This window comes from Peromyscus californicus, unplaced genomic scaffold (assembly GCF_007827085.1).
Source record: "Peromyscus californicus insignis strain IS unplaced genomic scaffold, ASM782708v3 Scaffold_4__1_contigs__length_199733344, whole genome shotgun sequence".
Classification (NCBI taxonomy): Eukaryota; Metazoa; Chordata; class Mammalia; order Rodentia; family Cricetidae; genus Peromyscus; species Peromyscus californicus.
Window position 1 is genome coordinate 51064720 of NW_026294562.1, and position 17576 is coordinate 51082295.

A 17576-nucleotide genomic window follows, 5' to 3' on the forward strand; every position below is an offset into this window, starting at 1 on the left:
GTGGGTAGAGACTAATTCAGCCCCTGACCCTGTTGGATGAGCTCTGGGAGGCTGGGTCCTGACGAGTCCTCTCATAGCGACCAGCAATCCAAAGAAACAGGACAGCCGTGACAGCCTGAATGCCGGCTAGCAGGAAGAAGTAAAGGTCCATCTGGCAGTTGTTGATGTTCCCTGGGGACAGAAGGGCTGACATGAGGGTGGGGAGGGGCTCCTTGGGCTAGCAGCTAAAGCCACACTCCAGTGGATGTGGTCTGAGAGCACTGGGTAGAGAGCCCTCTAGGATTGTAACTCCCCAAGTGTCTCTTGGTATGTTTCCTATTCCTCTGTTTGGAGACTTGAACACCAAGGGAAAGTAACCACTCAGCAGTCAGTAATGGCTGAGTTCCAGAAGCAGGAAGGTGCCTCTGAGGGCCATGGAGTGTAAAACACAAGTGCTCGGCCCATCCCCATGCCTCCCTTCATTCCTATCTTCTGGGGAGGGTCCCCTCTCACTCACCGAAATCTTTGGGGCAGTACATCCAGCCCCCAGGCAAGGACAGTAGGGCCACCAGGCCAGAGCCCAGCAGTGAGCCTACCCCCGAAAGACAGAAGAAGATGCCCATGATGGCGCCCTGCATGGAGCGTGGAGCTTCTGAGTAGGCGAACTCTAGACCTGTGGGAGGGAGAGGGAAGGGACTTGGGCTGCAGCAGGGAGCAGAGATGGGCCCCACTGCCAACCTCCCATTGTGGGGGAGTCACATTCGCCTGCCCTCCTTTCCAAGCCTCTATCCTAATTCCCTTGGATTGTGCGTCCCCGTGACTGACAGCACCTGCATACCTGTGACGTGACACATTTTATCTGCCCTCCTCATCCACTCTGATGGAGCACCTCCCCTGGACATCATAAACACTACCCCAGAGCTCTGACTGTTCTCCTTCCTCCTGGGCATCCCAATGATGGGGGGGGGGTGGATTACATCTTAGCAGCTTTTTCAACTTCTCCCCACTTTCTGTGCCGACCTTCCTTCCACAGCATCACTGAATCATTTCCACCCAGCATCTAAAATAGTTCCCAAATGTAGGCCCCCCTTTCTGTCTAATTCATCTGTCCTGGGCCCTGATATCATCCACACATGGCTGAGTGGGTCTCTGGAAGCTTTTTAGTTTTGTTTTTGTTTTTGTTTTTCAAGACAACTTCTCTGTAGCCCTGGCTGTCCTGGAACTCACTCTAGACGGCCTGCCTCTGCTGGGATTAAAGGCATGTGCCACAATTGCCTAGCTCTCTGGAGCTTCTTGGAGGCTTCTATTCCCTATATGAGTGATGGGAGGATGGAAGGGTGCTGTTAGCTTCAGGGGACACCTCATCATCCAGGCTCAGCCACGGGGACCCACTGTGACTTTCAGCTCCACACTCCCCTCTCCAGCACTTACTACCATGCCCCCTGGCTCATGCTATTCCCACTGCACTGGAGGTCCTTCCCACACTTGCTGACTTCAGCCTCCCCAGAAGCCCATCTCCTCACCCCTCCCCACTTTACTCACAGCCCAGCCACACTCTATAGTCCCCAGTCCAGCACTGGTGGTTTTTTGTTTGCAACTTGAGCTCACAGGGTCAGTTTTATCATCAAGATCTAGAATTCCCATCATGGCCTAGAGGGAGAGCCTACCCAACACTTGTAGTTTTGCCTTCCTGACTAGGTTGGGACAGGGTTGGTGTGCGTGCATGCATGCATGCATGCATGCGTGCATGCACACACTATAGGACACAGTGCTGAGTTAGGAGCACCCAACCCAGGGGATTTTTGAGAAAAGAGGCAGAAGGAACAAGATGACAAAGGCAAAAGGTAGGAGAATGCACGGCACAGGGGATATATGGAAAGTGCCTTTTAACTTCCAACTCCCCAGGGTCTGCTGCAATGGCTGACTCAAGCCTGAACCCGGGGTCTGCTGCAATGGCTGACTCAAGCCTGAACCCAGTGCCAGCTGGAAAGTCCTTCAGACCTCACTGGAGCAGGTGCAGACCTCATTCAGAGTTACTGCTCCCCTCCACACAGAAGGCAGAGTGCTATGCCTATGGTTCCTTCCCTGCTGGAGGTGCATACACCCAAGCAGAGCTCAGCACCAGTGTAAGAGCTGGGGAGGGAATCCAGGATACCTGGGATGCTGGCAAAAATCTCACTGATCCCGATGAGCAGGTACTGGGGGATTTGCCACCAGATAGACAGTGGTGCCGCATAGTACAAGTCCTGCCCAATCAGCTGAGGCACTGTCTGGTTGGCAGCGATGTACCGTAAGCGCTCTTTCTCCAGGACTCCTGGGGGGTTGTGGGTTGGGGAGCAAGAAAGTACAGTCAGACCACCTCAGGCAGTTTAGAGCTTGAGTTCCTTTTTTTTTTTTTTTTGCCTTGGCTGCTAGGAAGCTCAGCTAGATTTTGTATCTCCTAGGAGTTCTTACCAATCCCGAGTCTGTTATGACATTCTTTGCAAATGAAGAAAGTGAAACTTAGATTGAGAAATCAGCCCAGAATCACACAGGTGATAAGCAGTCAGGGCTGAATCTTAGTCCTAGTATATCTGGTTTTCAAGCAGGCCTACTTTCCATAAGATCCCATGACTTCTCTAGGGTAAGGTTAGGTATTATGGTAGCATTTCCAGCCTGGCTTTTAGGTTTATTGTCTCCCCTTCGATGCTGGGGAGACATTTTTGCCCTGGCAAATGAATCACAATCAGATAGGGCAGCTGCATTCCAATCCTGGCCCTTCCACTGGCTTGTTGTGCAGACCTGGGCAACTCACCTAACCTTTTGGAGACTCCATCCCCGTACACAAGAAGCAATAAAGCCCCTGAAATTGCTGAGGTGGAATAGGAGAAAATACTTTAAAGGAGATAGCCGCATCTAGCTTGTGTTGCACATGATCAACAAGACTGTTCATTTAGCTTTAATTTCTTCAGCCTCCACTTTATTTATTTAATTTGTTTTCAGACAGTCTCTTTAGCCCAGGTTGGCCTCGAACCCTCTTGAGTGCGGGGGACTACAAGTGTGTACCACTACACCCAGTGACTTTCACTCTCTTATACTGTGTCTCGAGGGCAGACCTCTCCCTCAAGGCCTGAATGAACATGATGTATCACGCACCTGCCGCGATGATCGAGGTGAACCCAAAGAACATGCCCAGGGCCATCTTCTGCAGAGCGGAGGGCAGAAGCTTGCACCGCAGCAGCAGAGGATCAATCAAGTGGTCCTTGACAGGGACCAGAATCAGTACCACCACCACATTGGCCAGCAGGAGCCAGGCTTCTGGGATCTGGGTGGGAGAGGGCCGGGAGAGACAGGTTGGCAGAGCAGAAAGAGCTCTGGGCTGGACAATGTCCCTGAGTAACCCAGGGCTAGTGCTCCGGTCCCACCCCCATCCCCCATGGAACTCAGCTTCCTCAGCTGTGAAACTAGGGGACAGGATTACATCAGGGAAGGCAAAGTTCTTCCTGGACACAAGTTTCCATCGTGAGCGCAGCATGGAAAGGATCCTGGGAAGAGGCAGCATTGAACAGGGACCTATGCATGCACTGGGGGTGAAAACTGGACCGTAAGCACAGGGCGGGGGGCACCTAGTTCCTGTGGGCAGCTGATCATGCTGAGAGGGGGCTGGGTGTTCCACATGTTCCCCCACCCTGCTGGTTATTTTCTTGTGTCCTAAGCATGCCACATCACTGAGGGGTTAGGGGGTGGGGGTGATGTGCAGGCAGCTCCATTTCCTCCTGTTCTCACAGGATGCCCCCAGCCTGGCTGGGGCTGACCACACCCTTGCCCTCTTACCCTGTAGTTATTGCTTTCTGATCTCAGAGCCAAAGAGCTATTGGTAGGGTTGGTCCGGAAGATGTTGGGGATATGGAGGTGGAGACCTTGCAGGACGTAGGTGGACTGCATCTGTGGAGAGATGGAGGCGGGTCAGGGTGGAGCTGATCACTGGACCTCTGACTCCAGGAGGCTTTGGGGCAGGCATTCCTCAGCAGCATCCCTTCGCAGCTGGCCCTTCCCTCAGTCAGGGAAAGGCACTCCAACCCCTTTCTCACTGGGAGGTAGCGTTGAGGATGGGGTTTTCTGATATTCTCAGGCCATGAGCAGTAACCACAGACTTATACCAGAGCTTGGCCGCAGCAGCTCAGATGCCCTTCCCATTGTGTCTCCAGGTCTTGCACAGGGTGGGTATGGATAAATGTTTATTGAAATGGGGGGAGATAATGATGACATGGCTGTCTCCACTGGGAGTTGTCATCTGACACTGAAGCCGAGCTGAGTCCTGACGGTTGACACAGTCAGTATAGAGGTACTGATCTGCCAGCAAGGCTTTGGACACAGCTCCTGGAAGGAACAGGTTTGGTACTCCTGCCCCTCGCTGTACCAGACATTGGCACTCTAGCTGCCATGAAGTGCAGGGGACTCCAGGCAGGGGGTACTCTGGAGTCACTCATGGCAGCAGCTGCTGTAGCCACCGTGGAAGGATGTCAATGTCTTAACAGTTGGTATGGACATCTTCCCCAAGTTCCTGTACCTGTGGGACAGTCTGTGCCACCCTAGAGTAGCGGGCTATGACCCTATCTTAGGCTCTCTCCAATGAAGAGGGTGTGGGAGGCAAAGGCCTTGTTACTTAGGGATGGATTATGTTGTGGGATATTTGTACACTGTGTGAAAATGTATTACTATGATTGGTATAATAAAAAGCTGAATGGCCAATAGCTTGGCAGGAGGTATAGGCGGGACATCTAGACAGAGAGAACTCTGGGAAGAAGGCAGAGTCGCCAGTGAGAGGTAGAGAAAGTAGCATGGGCAGTATGGAGAGATGAGGTAACAAGCCATTCAACAGAATATAAATTTAAAATAAGTGGGTTAATTTAAGTGGTAAGAGCTAGTGGGACAAGCTTTCATAATTAATAGTAAGTCTCCATGTCATTTTTTGTGAGCCAGTGGTCCAAAGAAAAATCTGACTACAAGATTAGGTTGCTACCCTGACTCCACACATGTGAAAGCACATTGCACACATGTATGATGTACATGTATACACTCACATGCATACGAAGTCTATGTACACATGCACATGCATGGACACACCCACATGTAGAAGCCTGCACACACTTGCGTGCACACACTCACACATGCACCGTTATCCTGGGGAGGTAATGCTGCAGGCTTCTATGGCAGGGGCTGAGCCCATGAGGGGCTGGGGTGCCAGGCCCCACATCAGAAGGCAGAGGTGCCTACCTGGAAATACACCATCCAGTAAGGCACAAGCGTCACCATCACAGGCAGGAGCTTCACCAGCACCTGGAAGTTGGCCATGTCTTCTTGTGGAGAAGGACCCCACTGGTGAGACCTCTGATCAGGCAGCAGGCGGGCACCCTCAGAGTCCCTGTAATCCACAGAAAGAGGGAAAAAAAAGACAGTCACAACTCAGCTCTCTATAGAACTAAGGCCACTATTTCCACCTCAACCATCCTCCTCCCAGGATCCCCTTTGAGGGGGTCAGTGAGATGACTCAGCTGAGAAAGGCATTTGCCTTTAATCTGAGTTTCATTCCCTGGGCCCACACAGTGGGTAGAGAGAGCCAATTCCTAGGTCCCTGAGAATCCCAGCCGTTCCTCCCCTCCATTACACTGTAAAGGCCTCTAGCACCAACTCCACCACCCTTCCCGTCACCCCCACTAGTGAGGTGATCGATGTCACCCAAGCTGTCACGGGTGGTCACCAGACTTACACTACTCTCAAGCTACATCCAGCTTTTGGGTTTGGGGGGGTGGTGGTGGTAAAACCAGAGAATGAGGAAAGCAGAGCCTTCAGGAATTCTGTTTTTGTTTTTGCCTTGTGGCATCCATTTACCACGAGAACCACGGAAGTCCCAACACAAATCTAACTCAGTCGCCCACAGATTTGATGTACCCCAGTTCCCTTGCTGCTGACCCCAAGTCTATCCTCAGTGGACTTAACAGTGAGGTGGAGAGTGGAGATGGAGAGGCAGAAACAGAAGGGCCATCCCAGGAGACCAGAGAGACTGACCAGCACTACAACCTTTACCCTTTGCCCTCAGGGTTTCTGAACCTTTCTCATCCAAAAGTCCTGAGCTGTCCCCTGAGACTCCAAAAGGAAAATGTCCAGCTGGTCTTCTTCAGGGACAGCCGCCTTAAACTCCCCCCCTCCCAGCATTCAGTGCTGTCCCTCAACAGTGCTGTGGTCTGTTTCTCTTGCCAGCTCCAGGCTGGCTTTGTGACTCTTTAATCAATAGAGAGAAGCAGATGCCATGCTTTGCAAGTCTAAGCCTCTGCAACCCTTAAGAAGACCCACTGCTGCTTCTTCCACCCACCTTCTGGAACATTCCTTCTTAGAATACTCCTTTTCACATCCCAGACACCGTCCCCAAGAAGTGCAAGCTATAGACCAGGCCACAGGAAGGGGAAACTTAGGCTTTCACACCATCAATCCCAGCTGAGCTCTGAGCTCACCATCTACCACCACCCTTGAGAATATTCTAGAATCTAGCCCTTTAAAGCCCCCAGATGACCTGGTGATGTCGAGAGTAGCAGAAGACACGCCCCCGCGAACCGGAGTTACCTACAGCATTTGAAAGAGGATGAAAAGCTGGTGCTCGAGTCAGTGAGGTGCGGTGTGGTTTGCGAGGCAGTAACAGCTAATTAAAACCACCAGACTCCGTGGCACCTGCAACTTCACTGACTGACCTCCAGCAACCCAGCAGGCTGGGGAAGGCTGGCACATCACCCTTTTGCTCTAGACCCCACTGACCCTGGCTGGGACCAGTCCAGCCAGGAACTAGAGGCAGATTTGTTTGGCATACGTGGTCAATTTTACACATACAAATCTTACTCAACTATAAAGAACAATGAAATGATGAGATCTGAGGAAAATGGATGGGATTGGAAAGTATATTAAGGGAGGTAGCGCAGGCTCAGAAAAATGCTGCAAGGTCTCTCTCCTATGTGGGTCCCACCTACTAACTATTACATGTGTGCATGTATGTGCGAGTGTGTTTAGCTGCTAGGAGACTAGAACAGGGACTAGGAAAGGAGAAAAAAGAGGCTTTAAGGAGGGGTTAGGAAGGGTAATAGAACACATGTGATAGAAAACTGGAAGAGAGACTGGGGCAGCGAGGAGTGGGAACAGGGAGATGAGGAAAGGGAAGGATGTATGAAAATGTCAAAGGAAACCTGCTCTTTTGTAAGCTAATTTAAAAAGAGATTGGAAGCCAGACGGTGGTGGGGCACACCTTTAATCCCAGCACTCAGGGGGCAGAGGCAGGTGGATCTCTGCATTCGAGGCCAGCCTAGTGTACCCAGCAAGTTCCAGGACAGCCAGGGCTACACAGAGAAACCTAGAGATTGAAGGTACAACAACATGGCTCAGTTGGTTAAGGCGCTTGCCAAACGACCTGAGTTTGATCCCTGAGCCCCACATGGTAGAAGGAGAGAACTGACTCTCACAAGTTGTCCTATGATCTCCTTATGCATGTTGCAGCAGGCACACACACACACACACACACACACACACACACACACACACTGTGAGATATTTTGATCGCACTCTGACAGTAAAATTTACCTTGAATCAGAGAGCAGAGTTAGCTACTAGCTGACCAGAATTAGCCACAGAGGTTTTGGAGGACCCAGGACATATAGAGAGACACAGGAAGTAGTAGGGAGGGGCTTAGAAAGATTCGAGGCCCTTTTGAATGGAGGAAGGAGAGAGAGAGAGAGGAGGTCACTGGTCACTTTTCCACCACTTCTCTGATCAATCAGGTGTTTACCCCGATATCTGACTCCCGAGTTTTATTTAATAATAGGACAATATAAATAATTGCTTCGCATGCACACACAAACACAAACTAGCTAAATAAATAATATTTAAAGACCAGACCAGATGGAAAGGACAGAAGTAGCCGACCAAGCATGTCCAAGGACACCTGGAGTCAATTTCTCTCAGGTGTGAGTTCGTGAGGGAGGGAGCCATGACAGTTGCTTTCTAGTTCACTTAATAACAGAGTTGTTTATTTTAGGATAATTAGATCAACTGTGACTACACCTTTGACCTTTGCTCTTTGCCCTTTGTCCTGGGATTATCTGATCCTTTTCTTGTCTAAGAGCCTTGTGTCATCCTTTGAGACTCAACGAAAGGATAACACCAGGGTAGTTATCTCCAAGGAGTCAGATCATATCTCTGGGAACTTCACTGTGGCCATTATGTTACCTACCCATCCTGATTGTCACTGGCAGGCCACCGGCAGTGTTGGCTTTTATTGCCAATCCCACCATACACCATCACTGCTGCTGCCAAGACCGTCACTGTCTTCTGCATTTCTTTTTCCCTTTTTAAAACTGTGGATGTTGGCCGGGCGGTGGTGGCGCACGCCTTTAATCCCAGCACTCGGGAGGCAGAGCCAGGCGGATCTCTGTGAGTTCGAGGCCAGCCTGGTCTACAAAGCGAGTTCCAGGAAAGGCGCAAAACTACACAGAGAAACCCTGTCTCGAAAAACCAAAAAAAAAAAAAAAAAACTGTGGATGTGTATGTACATATGTACACATTCGTGTGTGTGTGTGTGTGTGTGTGTGTGTGTGTCCTTCTGTGTTCAGTGCATGTGCACAGTTGTCTTAGTTAGCTTTAACTGTCAACTTCTGCACACAGCTTACACTCACCTGAAGAAGGGAGTCTCAAGCGAGGGGTTATCCAGATAAGATTGGCCCATGGGAATGTCTATGGGGAGTTGTCTTGATTTTTAATTTTTAATGATGTGGGAGCACCCAGCTCACTGTGGTGGGAGCCATTCCCTAGGCAGGTAGGTCCTGGGCTGTATAAATAAAGCCAGCATGAGCCTGGGCAAGCCAGCAAACAGTATTCCTTCATGGTTTCTGCTTCAAGTTCCTGCCCTGACTTTCTTCAGCGAGAGGCTGTAAGCTGTGAGCCAAAATGAGAAAATAAGCTCTTCCCTCCTCTAAGCGGATTTTGATCATGGTGTCTGTCACAGCAACGGAATGGAATTAGAACAGTATGTGTGCACATTCCTGTGTAGACTGGGGGTGCATTGAGTGTCTTTCTTAATTCCTTCTCCCTATTAACATGTTGTTAAATTTTAGTGTGTGTGTGTGTGTGTGTGTGTGTGTGTGTGTGTGTGTGTGTGAGAGAGAGAGAGAGAGAGAGAGAGAGAGAGAGAGAGAGAGAGAGAGAGAGAGAGAGAAGTGCATGTGGAGACCAGAGGACAACTCACTGAGATAGGGTTTCTCATAGGCTTTTGACCAGCAAACCAGTGATCCTCTGTCTCCACCCAGCACCCCCTCCACACACACACACATATACACACAGTGCTGAGATTACAAGCATATATATGATCATGCCTTGCTTTTTACATGGGTTCTGGGGGGTCTAAATCCAGCTCTTCATGCTTGTGCAACAAGTGCTTTATCAACTGAGCCATCTCCCAAGCTCGTGTGTGTGTGTGTGTGTGTGTGTGTGTGTGTGTGTGTGTGTGTGTACAGGTGCACATGTGCTCATGTGCATTAGAGGCTAGAGAATAACCTTGGGTATCATTTTTAGGAATGCTGACTGCCTTCTTTGAGATGATCTCTCATTGGCCTGCAGCTCATGAACTAGGCTAGGCTGGATGTTCAGCAAGTCCCAGGGACTCACCTGTCTCTACTTCCCCAGTGCTGAGATTGTAGGTCTGTGCTGCCATGATGGGCATTTTTAGGTCCTAGTGCTTGTAAGGCAAGCACTTTACTGACTGGACCATCCCCACAGCCCTGTCCTTATGATTTCTAATCAGAGGATCATCGGTAACACCACCACCAGCACCACCAGCACCAGCACCACCAGCACCAGCACTACCAGCACCAGCACCAGCACCACCACCACCACCACCACCAGCGCCACAACCACCAGCAACCCCATCACTGTAACCACCATCCTTCATCATAGCAGCTCTGACTATGACTGAAGGGCGGGTTCCCATTCAGTGCCACCCCTGAAACAGACCCAGAAGCCCAAGAAGTTGGATCTGGCCTCCCCAGGGGGCTTGGCAGCCACCTTTACCCTTTGCTACCTGAAAGAGTGCCGGGGACAGCAGCTTTGGAATGCAAGCTTCAGCATGGATGACACTTGACTGCCTGTTGGGGGCTTGGTGATGAAGACGGGGGTAGCAAAGAGGAAAACGAAGAACGCCAGTCCCACGAGGCCCACGATGATGCTGTAGCCATACAGGAAGCTGATGTTCTGCTCAATGAAGGCCACCACCAGCAGGGACAATACAGCACCCAAGTTGATGCTCCAATAAAACCAGTTGAAGAAGCGACGGGTGGCATCCCGTCCGAGGTCCATCACCTGTCATCCAGCCAGGGACAAGAGTGAGGGAGGACCCAGGAGGTCCTCTGTACACATACACCCCACAGGGATGCTTCTGGGATCAGCAAATAAGCGCATTCCTAATCTCTAATTACTAAATATATATTCAATAAATATCCATTAAATGAATAATGAACCTATTTTTTTCATGTATGTGGTGTGCATGCATGTTTGTATGTATGTAGGCACACATGTTCGCGGTGCACAAATACATATGGAGGTTTGGGGTCTGATGTATCCATCACTCTTCCACCTTATTCAATGAGGCAGGGTCTCTTAGTCAAACCCAGAGCTCACCAATATGCCTAGTCTCCCTAGCCAGGTTGTTTTGGGGATTCCATCTCTGCTGTTTAAGGCTGGATTTATAGGCAGGCCAGCAAGTCCACTTGGCATTCTGTGTGGGTTCTGGGAACCCAAACTTTGGTCTTTATGCTTGCACAGTAAGCAAGCTAATTGCTGAGCAATCTCTCCAGTCCATGCATACATCTTTCTCTTAAGAGCCAGTTAATGACTGAAACACTTTCACCCAGCTGTTTTTATATGCTCATGACACACATTGGTTTTTACTGTCACCAACTAGGACGTGAAACAGATGTCTTCAAGGCCATTTTGTTCACTTCTGGTTGATTTATCCCTTTGTCTTTGAACAACCCGTGCTGTGCAATACTTTCATAATCAGCAAAATGTCCATGAAAGTCTCAGTTCATTCCACACTATTAAATGTGATGTATGCTTACTACTGGCAGATCAGACTGAGACTGGCTAAGAATTTTCTCTGAAGCTCGAGTTGCAAACTGAGTGTTGCATGGAAGCTTACCCCCTCTGATATGCTACCGTCCCTTCTATGCATGGTCAAAGATGGAGAAACAGGTGGTGGGTGGAGGTGGTTCTGATGCATAGCCCTCACAGCAAGCTCTGACCTTATGAAAAACATCTTTCTCAGGCCCCTTAGCAAGGGCAGATGTCACCCCAGGATTTAGGACAAACTACAGTAGATCCTCCACTCTGCCCTGCTGTCTCTGGTTAGCTGCATTGGCCTCATTCGCATTCCCAGACCATGACCCCTAGATTCTGACTCAACAGTTCAGAATGAAGGCCCAGGCTCCTGCATTTCTAAAAAGCCAGAAGAACTGGGGGTTGCTTCTCAAATGAATCTCTGCATTCTTGTTTGTGCACATGTATGTGCATGTGTTTGTGTGTGTGCATGTGTATGTAAGTGTACTGAGGTTTACGTGTGTGCATGTATGTGTATATGTGTGCATGTGCGCGAATGTGTGTGTGTGTGTGTGTGTGTGTGTGTGTGTGTGTGTGTTCATGTATTGCTGAGGTTTATCTATGTGTGTGTGCACTGGGGTGACAGCACTGTGGTGACAGGCATCTTATACTGTGTTTTTTTAAAAATTCATTTCTTTTTATGTGCATTGGTGTTTTGTCTGCATGTATGTCTGTATGAGGGTGTCAGATCCCCTGGAACTGAGTTACAGACAGTTGTGAGCTGTCATGTAGGTACTGGGAATTGAATCTGTGTCCTCTGGAAGAGCCAGTGCTCTTAACCTCTAAACCATTTCTCCAGCCCCCACACTGTGCTTTTTACAAGGTTGCTTGGATCTCACCTCAGGTCCTCATGCTTTTGTAGCATGTACTCTCACCCTTTAGCCCTACCTTCCATGCTGAAGACCCAAGTTAGGGCCTCAGGCATGCCACACATGTGCTTACCGCTGAGGTATATCTCCACCCCCCTTTGACTTTTATTTTGAAAGAGATTCTCATTAAGTTGTGGAGAGTGACCTCGAACTTACTCTGTAGCTTATGCAGAACTTGCCATCCTCCTTCCTAAGCCTCCCCAGCAGCTGGGATTCCAGGCCTGTGGTACCAGGTCTGGCTAACAGCCATGTTTCAATAACCACCAAATCTTAGAATCCATCACCATCCTTCCGCCCATTCCAAACGTGGAATATGTATTTCCACTCACTAAGAGGATTCTCTCACACTTTCCCTGCAGCTGTTGTGCTGAGGAAGAGATAAATGTTTTTCTCCTTATCTAAATGTAAAATTATAATCCATACAGATGTGCTTAAAATTGCATTGCCTTGGGGATTCTCCCTTGGAGAAGGGAGGAGGGGCATTGCCTTGTCAGCTTACTGAGAATCCTTGCCTGGACCTTCAAGCAGAAAATCGAACACGCCCCATTGTGAACAGCTACTTCCATTTATTAATTGGAAGTAAGTACATATGACAAGTGTAACTCGAAGGGAACAACCAGGCAGCCCATGCGGGATATAAATGAGTCCTTCCAGAATAAGCGAATGCCGTGTGGAGAATGATGGATGGGCCCTTCCTGAAATCAGCAAGTGTGCTAAACTTGCCGCTCCTATGCACGGCTCTTTTCCAGATGGTGCCCAGCTCCCCATATCCCTAGACTGACTGCCAAACCTCCTGATGCTGGGCAGCCTGTCCTGTGCTCTGTACACCCAATCCTGTGGCCACACCCATCTCTCCACTGCTGTAGGGCCATTTGTTTGTTTGTTTTGTTTTTGTTTTTCAAGACAGGGTTTCTCTATGCAGCCCTGGCTGTCCTGGAACTCACTCTGTAGACCAGGCTGGTCTGGAACTCAGGGACCCAACTGCCTCTGCCTCTTGAGTGTTGGGATTAAAGGCATGCCGCCGCCGCCGCCGCCGCCCGCCGCCCCCCTGGCCAGTAGAGCCATCTTTAAAGAACTCAAATCCAGTAAAGTCTACCCTGTCTCAGGCCAGTCTGTCTCTACACTGTCCTGGGGAGCAGGTTACAAAGACAGCAAAAATGACTAGGATGTGGGAAGGGGAAGGAGCCCCTCAACCCAGAGTCTGCTTTGAAACCACTCACCAGCCGAGAGTCAAGAATTCCAGCACACTGAACATTTGTTGTGATGGTTGCCAACATAGAAACAGTATTCATCTTATACATAGTGATTTTATGTTAAAATAACAACAACAACTCACTGAGGAAAGCTGTAGATGTCACAGGAGGCTCAGTGATCTGGCCTCTGGGCAACCAGTTCTGCACCAGAAGGAAAGAGAGAAGAGGTGCTTGGTGGCTGGGGCCTTTGGAGGTGTGGTGGCAAGGCTGTTGATGAGAGACCAGAACACAGAGCTGGCCTCCTTTAGGGAATTTTCACAAGCTCGGTCCAAGAATCCTAAACTGCCAGTGGCAGAATTCTCCGAGCTGACAGAGCTGCCCTGTGACCTGAGCTTTGACCAGGGCTGAATTTTGATCAACAGGAACTGCCCAGATTTGCAAGGCTCTCATTTGTGTAGTTGATAACTCACAACTGGAAGTTCTAGCCATAGCAGTTTGTGCTAACCTTCCACAACTGTACACTGCCAGTCTGGGCTGCCTTCCTTCATGGGGGCACAAAACAAATGCTGGGAAATGCCCGTCAAGAGACTCATCCTAACCACATGGAGACCCACATGTCATTATTCCGTGCTGTAGATGGCACACCACCTTCTTCCTGGCCTCTGTTCTTTGTAGCACACTCAGTATCAACACTCTTCTTTCTACTCTGTTTTGTAGAATAAGCTTGCTCCTTGTCCGCCAGCTCCTGTTAGAGTTGGCCACCCCTATCTACTCCAGGGTTTCGGGACAGCTGGGAGTGGGTAAGTAGTGGATGTCAATCAAAAAGTAAAGTCGGTAGAAGATGAGACATTCCTTTCGACAAGTATTGGGACTCTCCTGGTCAGCACTAACTGGGAGGGAGAGAAGGATGCCTGAGGCCCAAGCTGTCTACAAATACCTGTATTTCCTGCTCCAAGGGACCCAACACACTCTGCTGACCTCTACTATGCATCTGCTCACACGTGTGCACATATACTTGCAAAGGCGCACACACACACACACACACACACACACACACACACACACACACACAATATAATACATGTTATTAAAAAGGGCAATCCTCAGTAAAGACACTGGTCACTGTGAGGTACCGGGTTGTAGACGTCAACTGAAAGACATAACTTATTTGAAAACTGCCTGACTTATGTGTGCTTTATGAGGCAAGCAAAGTGAATTAGAGAGGAAGTACGTTCACCCAGTGGCCTGATCACACTGCCAGTATCACCTGTCCTCCCTTCCATGGACACCTCATCTTCCCCATGCCTGTCTATGACTATTTCTGCATTCTGCCTGTGATCATTCACACAGTGTGCGGCTGTTTTAATAATATTCTCTACTAGTTTATTTTATTATCAGCTACACCACTTGTGCACAGCTACCAAAAGAGGGTCATGTCAGCAAGACTTTAAGTTAGACATGTAGCAAATATTTATTGGCTTTGTTTTCCCCCTATGCCACGTCATGTCCCAGGGGAATGTCAAGGGCTGAGTTTGAGGTGTGTACCTGGCTGCCCCTCTAATGAGGGGCAAAGATGAGATCCGAATATGTCTGCCCACTGCCTCTGGTGTTGCTGGATGAGAAGAAGCTGGCTGGCTCCTGCACCAGCCCCCAGGCCCCACTCATACATTAGGACAGGGCTCACGCTGGGACCGGAGGCTCAGCTGCCTCACTAGCCCTCATGACCTGCTGCTCTCTCTGTCTTCTGAGGTAAGTTGAGAGGCTACACCACTACCCCCCTGGTGAACAGGTAAGAAGGCCAAGTTAAAACAGGAAAAGCAACTGGGCATGGTGGCTCGCATCTGAAATCCCAGCACATAGGAACCCGAGTCAGGAGGATTGGCACAAGCTTGGTGCCAAGCTGGATTACTTAATGAATTCTAGACCAGTCTTAGCTACAGAGGTGAGAGACTATGTGTCAAAATAAGACAGACAGACAGACAGAGAGACAGATACATGTGTGAGCACACGCTGACACACACACACACACACACACACACACACACACACACACACACACACGCACGCACACATATTATTGGGCAGGCATGGTGGCACACCAGCCTTTGGGAGGTGGAGGCAGTTAGTTCAGGAGTTCAAGGCCCTCCATAGCTACAAACCGAGTTGGAGGCCAGCCTGGAACGCTTAAAAAGAAAAATCAGCCGGGCGGTGGTGGCGCACGCCTTTAATCCCAGCACTCGGGAGGCAGAGCCAGGCGGATCTCTGTGAGTTTGAGGCCAGCCTGGGCTACCAAGTGAGTTCCAGGACAGGCGCAAAGCTACACAGAGAAACCCTGTCTCGAAAAACCAAAAAAAAAAAAAAAAAAAGAAAAAAAAAAGAAAAAAGAAAAAAAAGAAAAATCAAAGGCACTTGGCTTGAGGTTTGGGACATGGCTTAGAGGTGGGGGCTATGTCTAATCTTACTGAGGGTTGCGTGACTCTTTCGAGAGCAAGCTGCTCTTCTGTTTTCATATAAGGAAACTGTGTAAAGAGAGGAAGTGGTCTCTGAGGTCACTCTGGAGGCTAGAGCCTCCTTCTCAGGATCTTCATTCCCCTTGGGCGCCATGGCACCATGCCTCTCTGGCCACTCACCTGGTCAGCCCCGAACGAAGTGAGGTTGCTCCTGACAGAGCTGGCAGCCAGCGCCAGGAGCAGCAGCACCAAGTAGAGGGTGGTCGCGCAGTAGGGGCTGGACCAGGAGCCTGGACAGTCTGCGGACGGGCAGGCAGGTTCCAGTGGCAACTCGGGCATCTCTCCGCAGAAGGATCTGCGGCCATCTTCGGTGATGGTGGTGAGCAGCAAGCCCGAGGCAGCCAGGTAGAGCACCAGGCTGAGCGAGATGGTGAGATAGCGGCCCAGGTACACATCGGCCAGCCAGCCTCCCACGGGAGCCAGCAGGTAGGAGGCGCCCAGGAAGAGGAGTGTGGCCCTCGACGCCTGCTCGCCCTGCCAATTGAAGTTATAGCTGTTGAGGTAGAGCACAAGGTTGGAGGTGACACCAAAGAAGGCAGCGCGTTCCAGCATCTCCACCAGCAGCACTGCGGCGGCCGCTGTCCGTCTCCACCGCCGGGGACTCCGCCGGCCTCCAGCCACCAGTGGTTGCCGCTCCCGGGGCCTGCTTGGCTGCTCCTGAGTTCGAGGTGTAGACATCGTGGGCCTCCTGTCTCCGTGACTCAGATCCTTTCCTCTGCCCTTCCCTCTTCTCCCCTAGACCGATTGCCCTCTTTTCTCACCCCTTGTCTCCTTCTCTTCCTTCTCTTTTTCCCTCGAGTCCCTCTCCTTGCTACCCAGATTCGATCTCCACCTTAATTCTTCACTCTCTCCTTCCACAAGTTCTTGTTCATCTCCTCCCCAGCGCTTCTACCCGAGTGTCTCCTCTCCTTCCTCCACTCTGGCCTTGTCTGTCCCCACACCCTATCACCCGCTTGCTTCACTTCTCCACCCTCCCCCTCTTTCCTGCTAGTCCACCCCGGTCCCCACTGCCTTTTCCCAATTGTTGGCCCCCTCTCTTATGACACCTGCGCCTCAATGCCCCCTCCACCGGCCCTGCCACCTCCTCCACCCACCCCTCTTGGCCTGACTGCCTCCCTTCCTCCCCCCAAGTCCCTTCTGGCTTTTCCTCCCGGCTCAGACTGTCCCTCTCTCTGCTTCTTAAGAAACTCTGGGCTTCCCCTTTCACTCGCCCTGGGCTGCCTGCGTCACCCAGCTTTTAGGAGAAATGAAAGCCCGTGGGTCACAGGGTCCCTTCTCACCCAGCTTTCTAAAAATCTCCCTTCTCCTGGACTGTTGTCGGCGCCCTGGCCCAAGTCTGCCGGCTTTCCCAGCGCCGGGACTGGAGGCTTCCTTTCCGTTTCTCTCCACCCCATCCCCACCCCCATCCCACTTATTGCAGCATCCTCTTCCACCAGTGAGGGGCCTCTTCACTGTAGTTAGGGACCTTGGATGAGGCAGGCAGACTGGGAGGGGCATCTTCAGCCCGGGGAGCTACGTTTGGAGGAATTTCAGGATCCTTCAACACTAACATGTAGTGGTGACGCTGAGGTCAGATCACAGAGCTGTGAAGACCACATGGAGCATTTGGTGGCCCGGATGTCCTTTCACAGAGCCAGCGACAGCCCAGTAAGGGTGGGGAAGGGAGGTGGGAGGTGACCGGATCCTAGTATCTGAGCCCCAGGGCCCCCCACGGCCTGTGCCAAGGGAAGTGCTCACATGCACTCAGCATTGCAAAAGCAGCAAACGGGAAGGAAGTGGCGCCATATGGGAGCCACAAGATTGATGGGGCACTGACCTCAGACTCAATCACGGTCACCCCCTACTGAGACCCCACTGGC

At 50.6% G+C, this 17576-nt stretch overlaps 1 protein-coding gene across 1 annotated transcript; it reads right to left on the bottom strand.

Moving 5' to 3' along the window:
• Positions 1-16: 16 nt before the first annotated feature.
• Positions 17-17167, bottom strand: Slc15a3 (solute carrier family 15 member 3). Its single transcript, XM_052760036.1, has 8 exons — positions 15838-17167; positions 10073-10350; positions 5236-5383; positions 3793-3903; positions 3115-3283; positions 2135-2293; positions 497-652; positions 17-171 (listed from the first exon to the last, which is right to left on the bottom strand). The coding sequence occupies exons 1-8, from the start codon at positions 16393-16395 to the stop codon at positions 17-19; spliced, it is 1734 nt and encodes a 577-aa protein (XP_052615996.1). The 5' UTR covers positions 16396-17167.
• Between the last annotated feature and the right edge of the window lie 409 nt (positions 17168-17576).

Excerpts from the sequence above, each read along its gene's own strand:
- Slc15a3 (XM_052760036.1), bottom strand. The coding sequence starts at position 16,395 with ATGTCTACACCTCGAACTCAGGAGCAGCCAAGCAGGCCCCGGGAGCGG. Across the intron at positions 5,384-10,072 it reads TGTCCCCGGCACTCTTTCAG|GGACTCTGAGGGTGCCCGCC; the intron begins GTAGCAAAGGGT and ends TGTGGATTACAG. Across the intron at positions 3,284-3,792 it reads CAGAAAGCAATAACTACAGG|ATCCCAGAAGCCTGGCTCCT; the intron begins GTAAGAGGGCAA and ends TCTCCCACCCAG.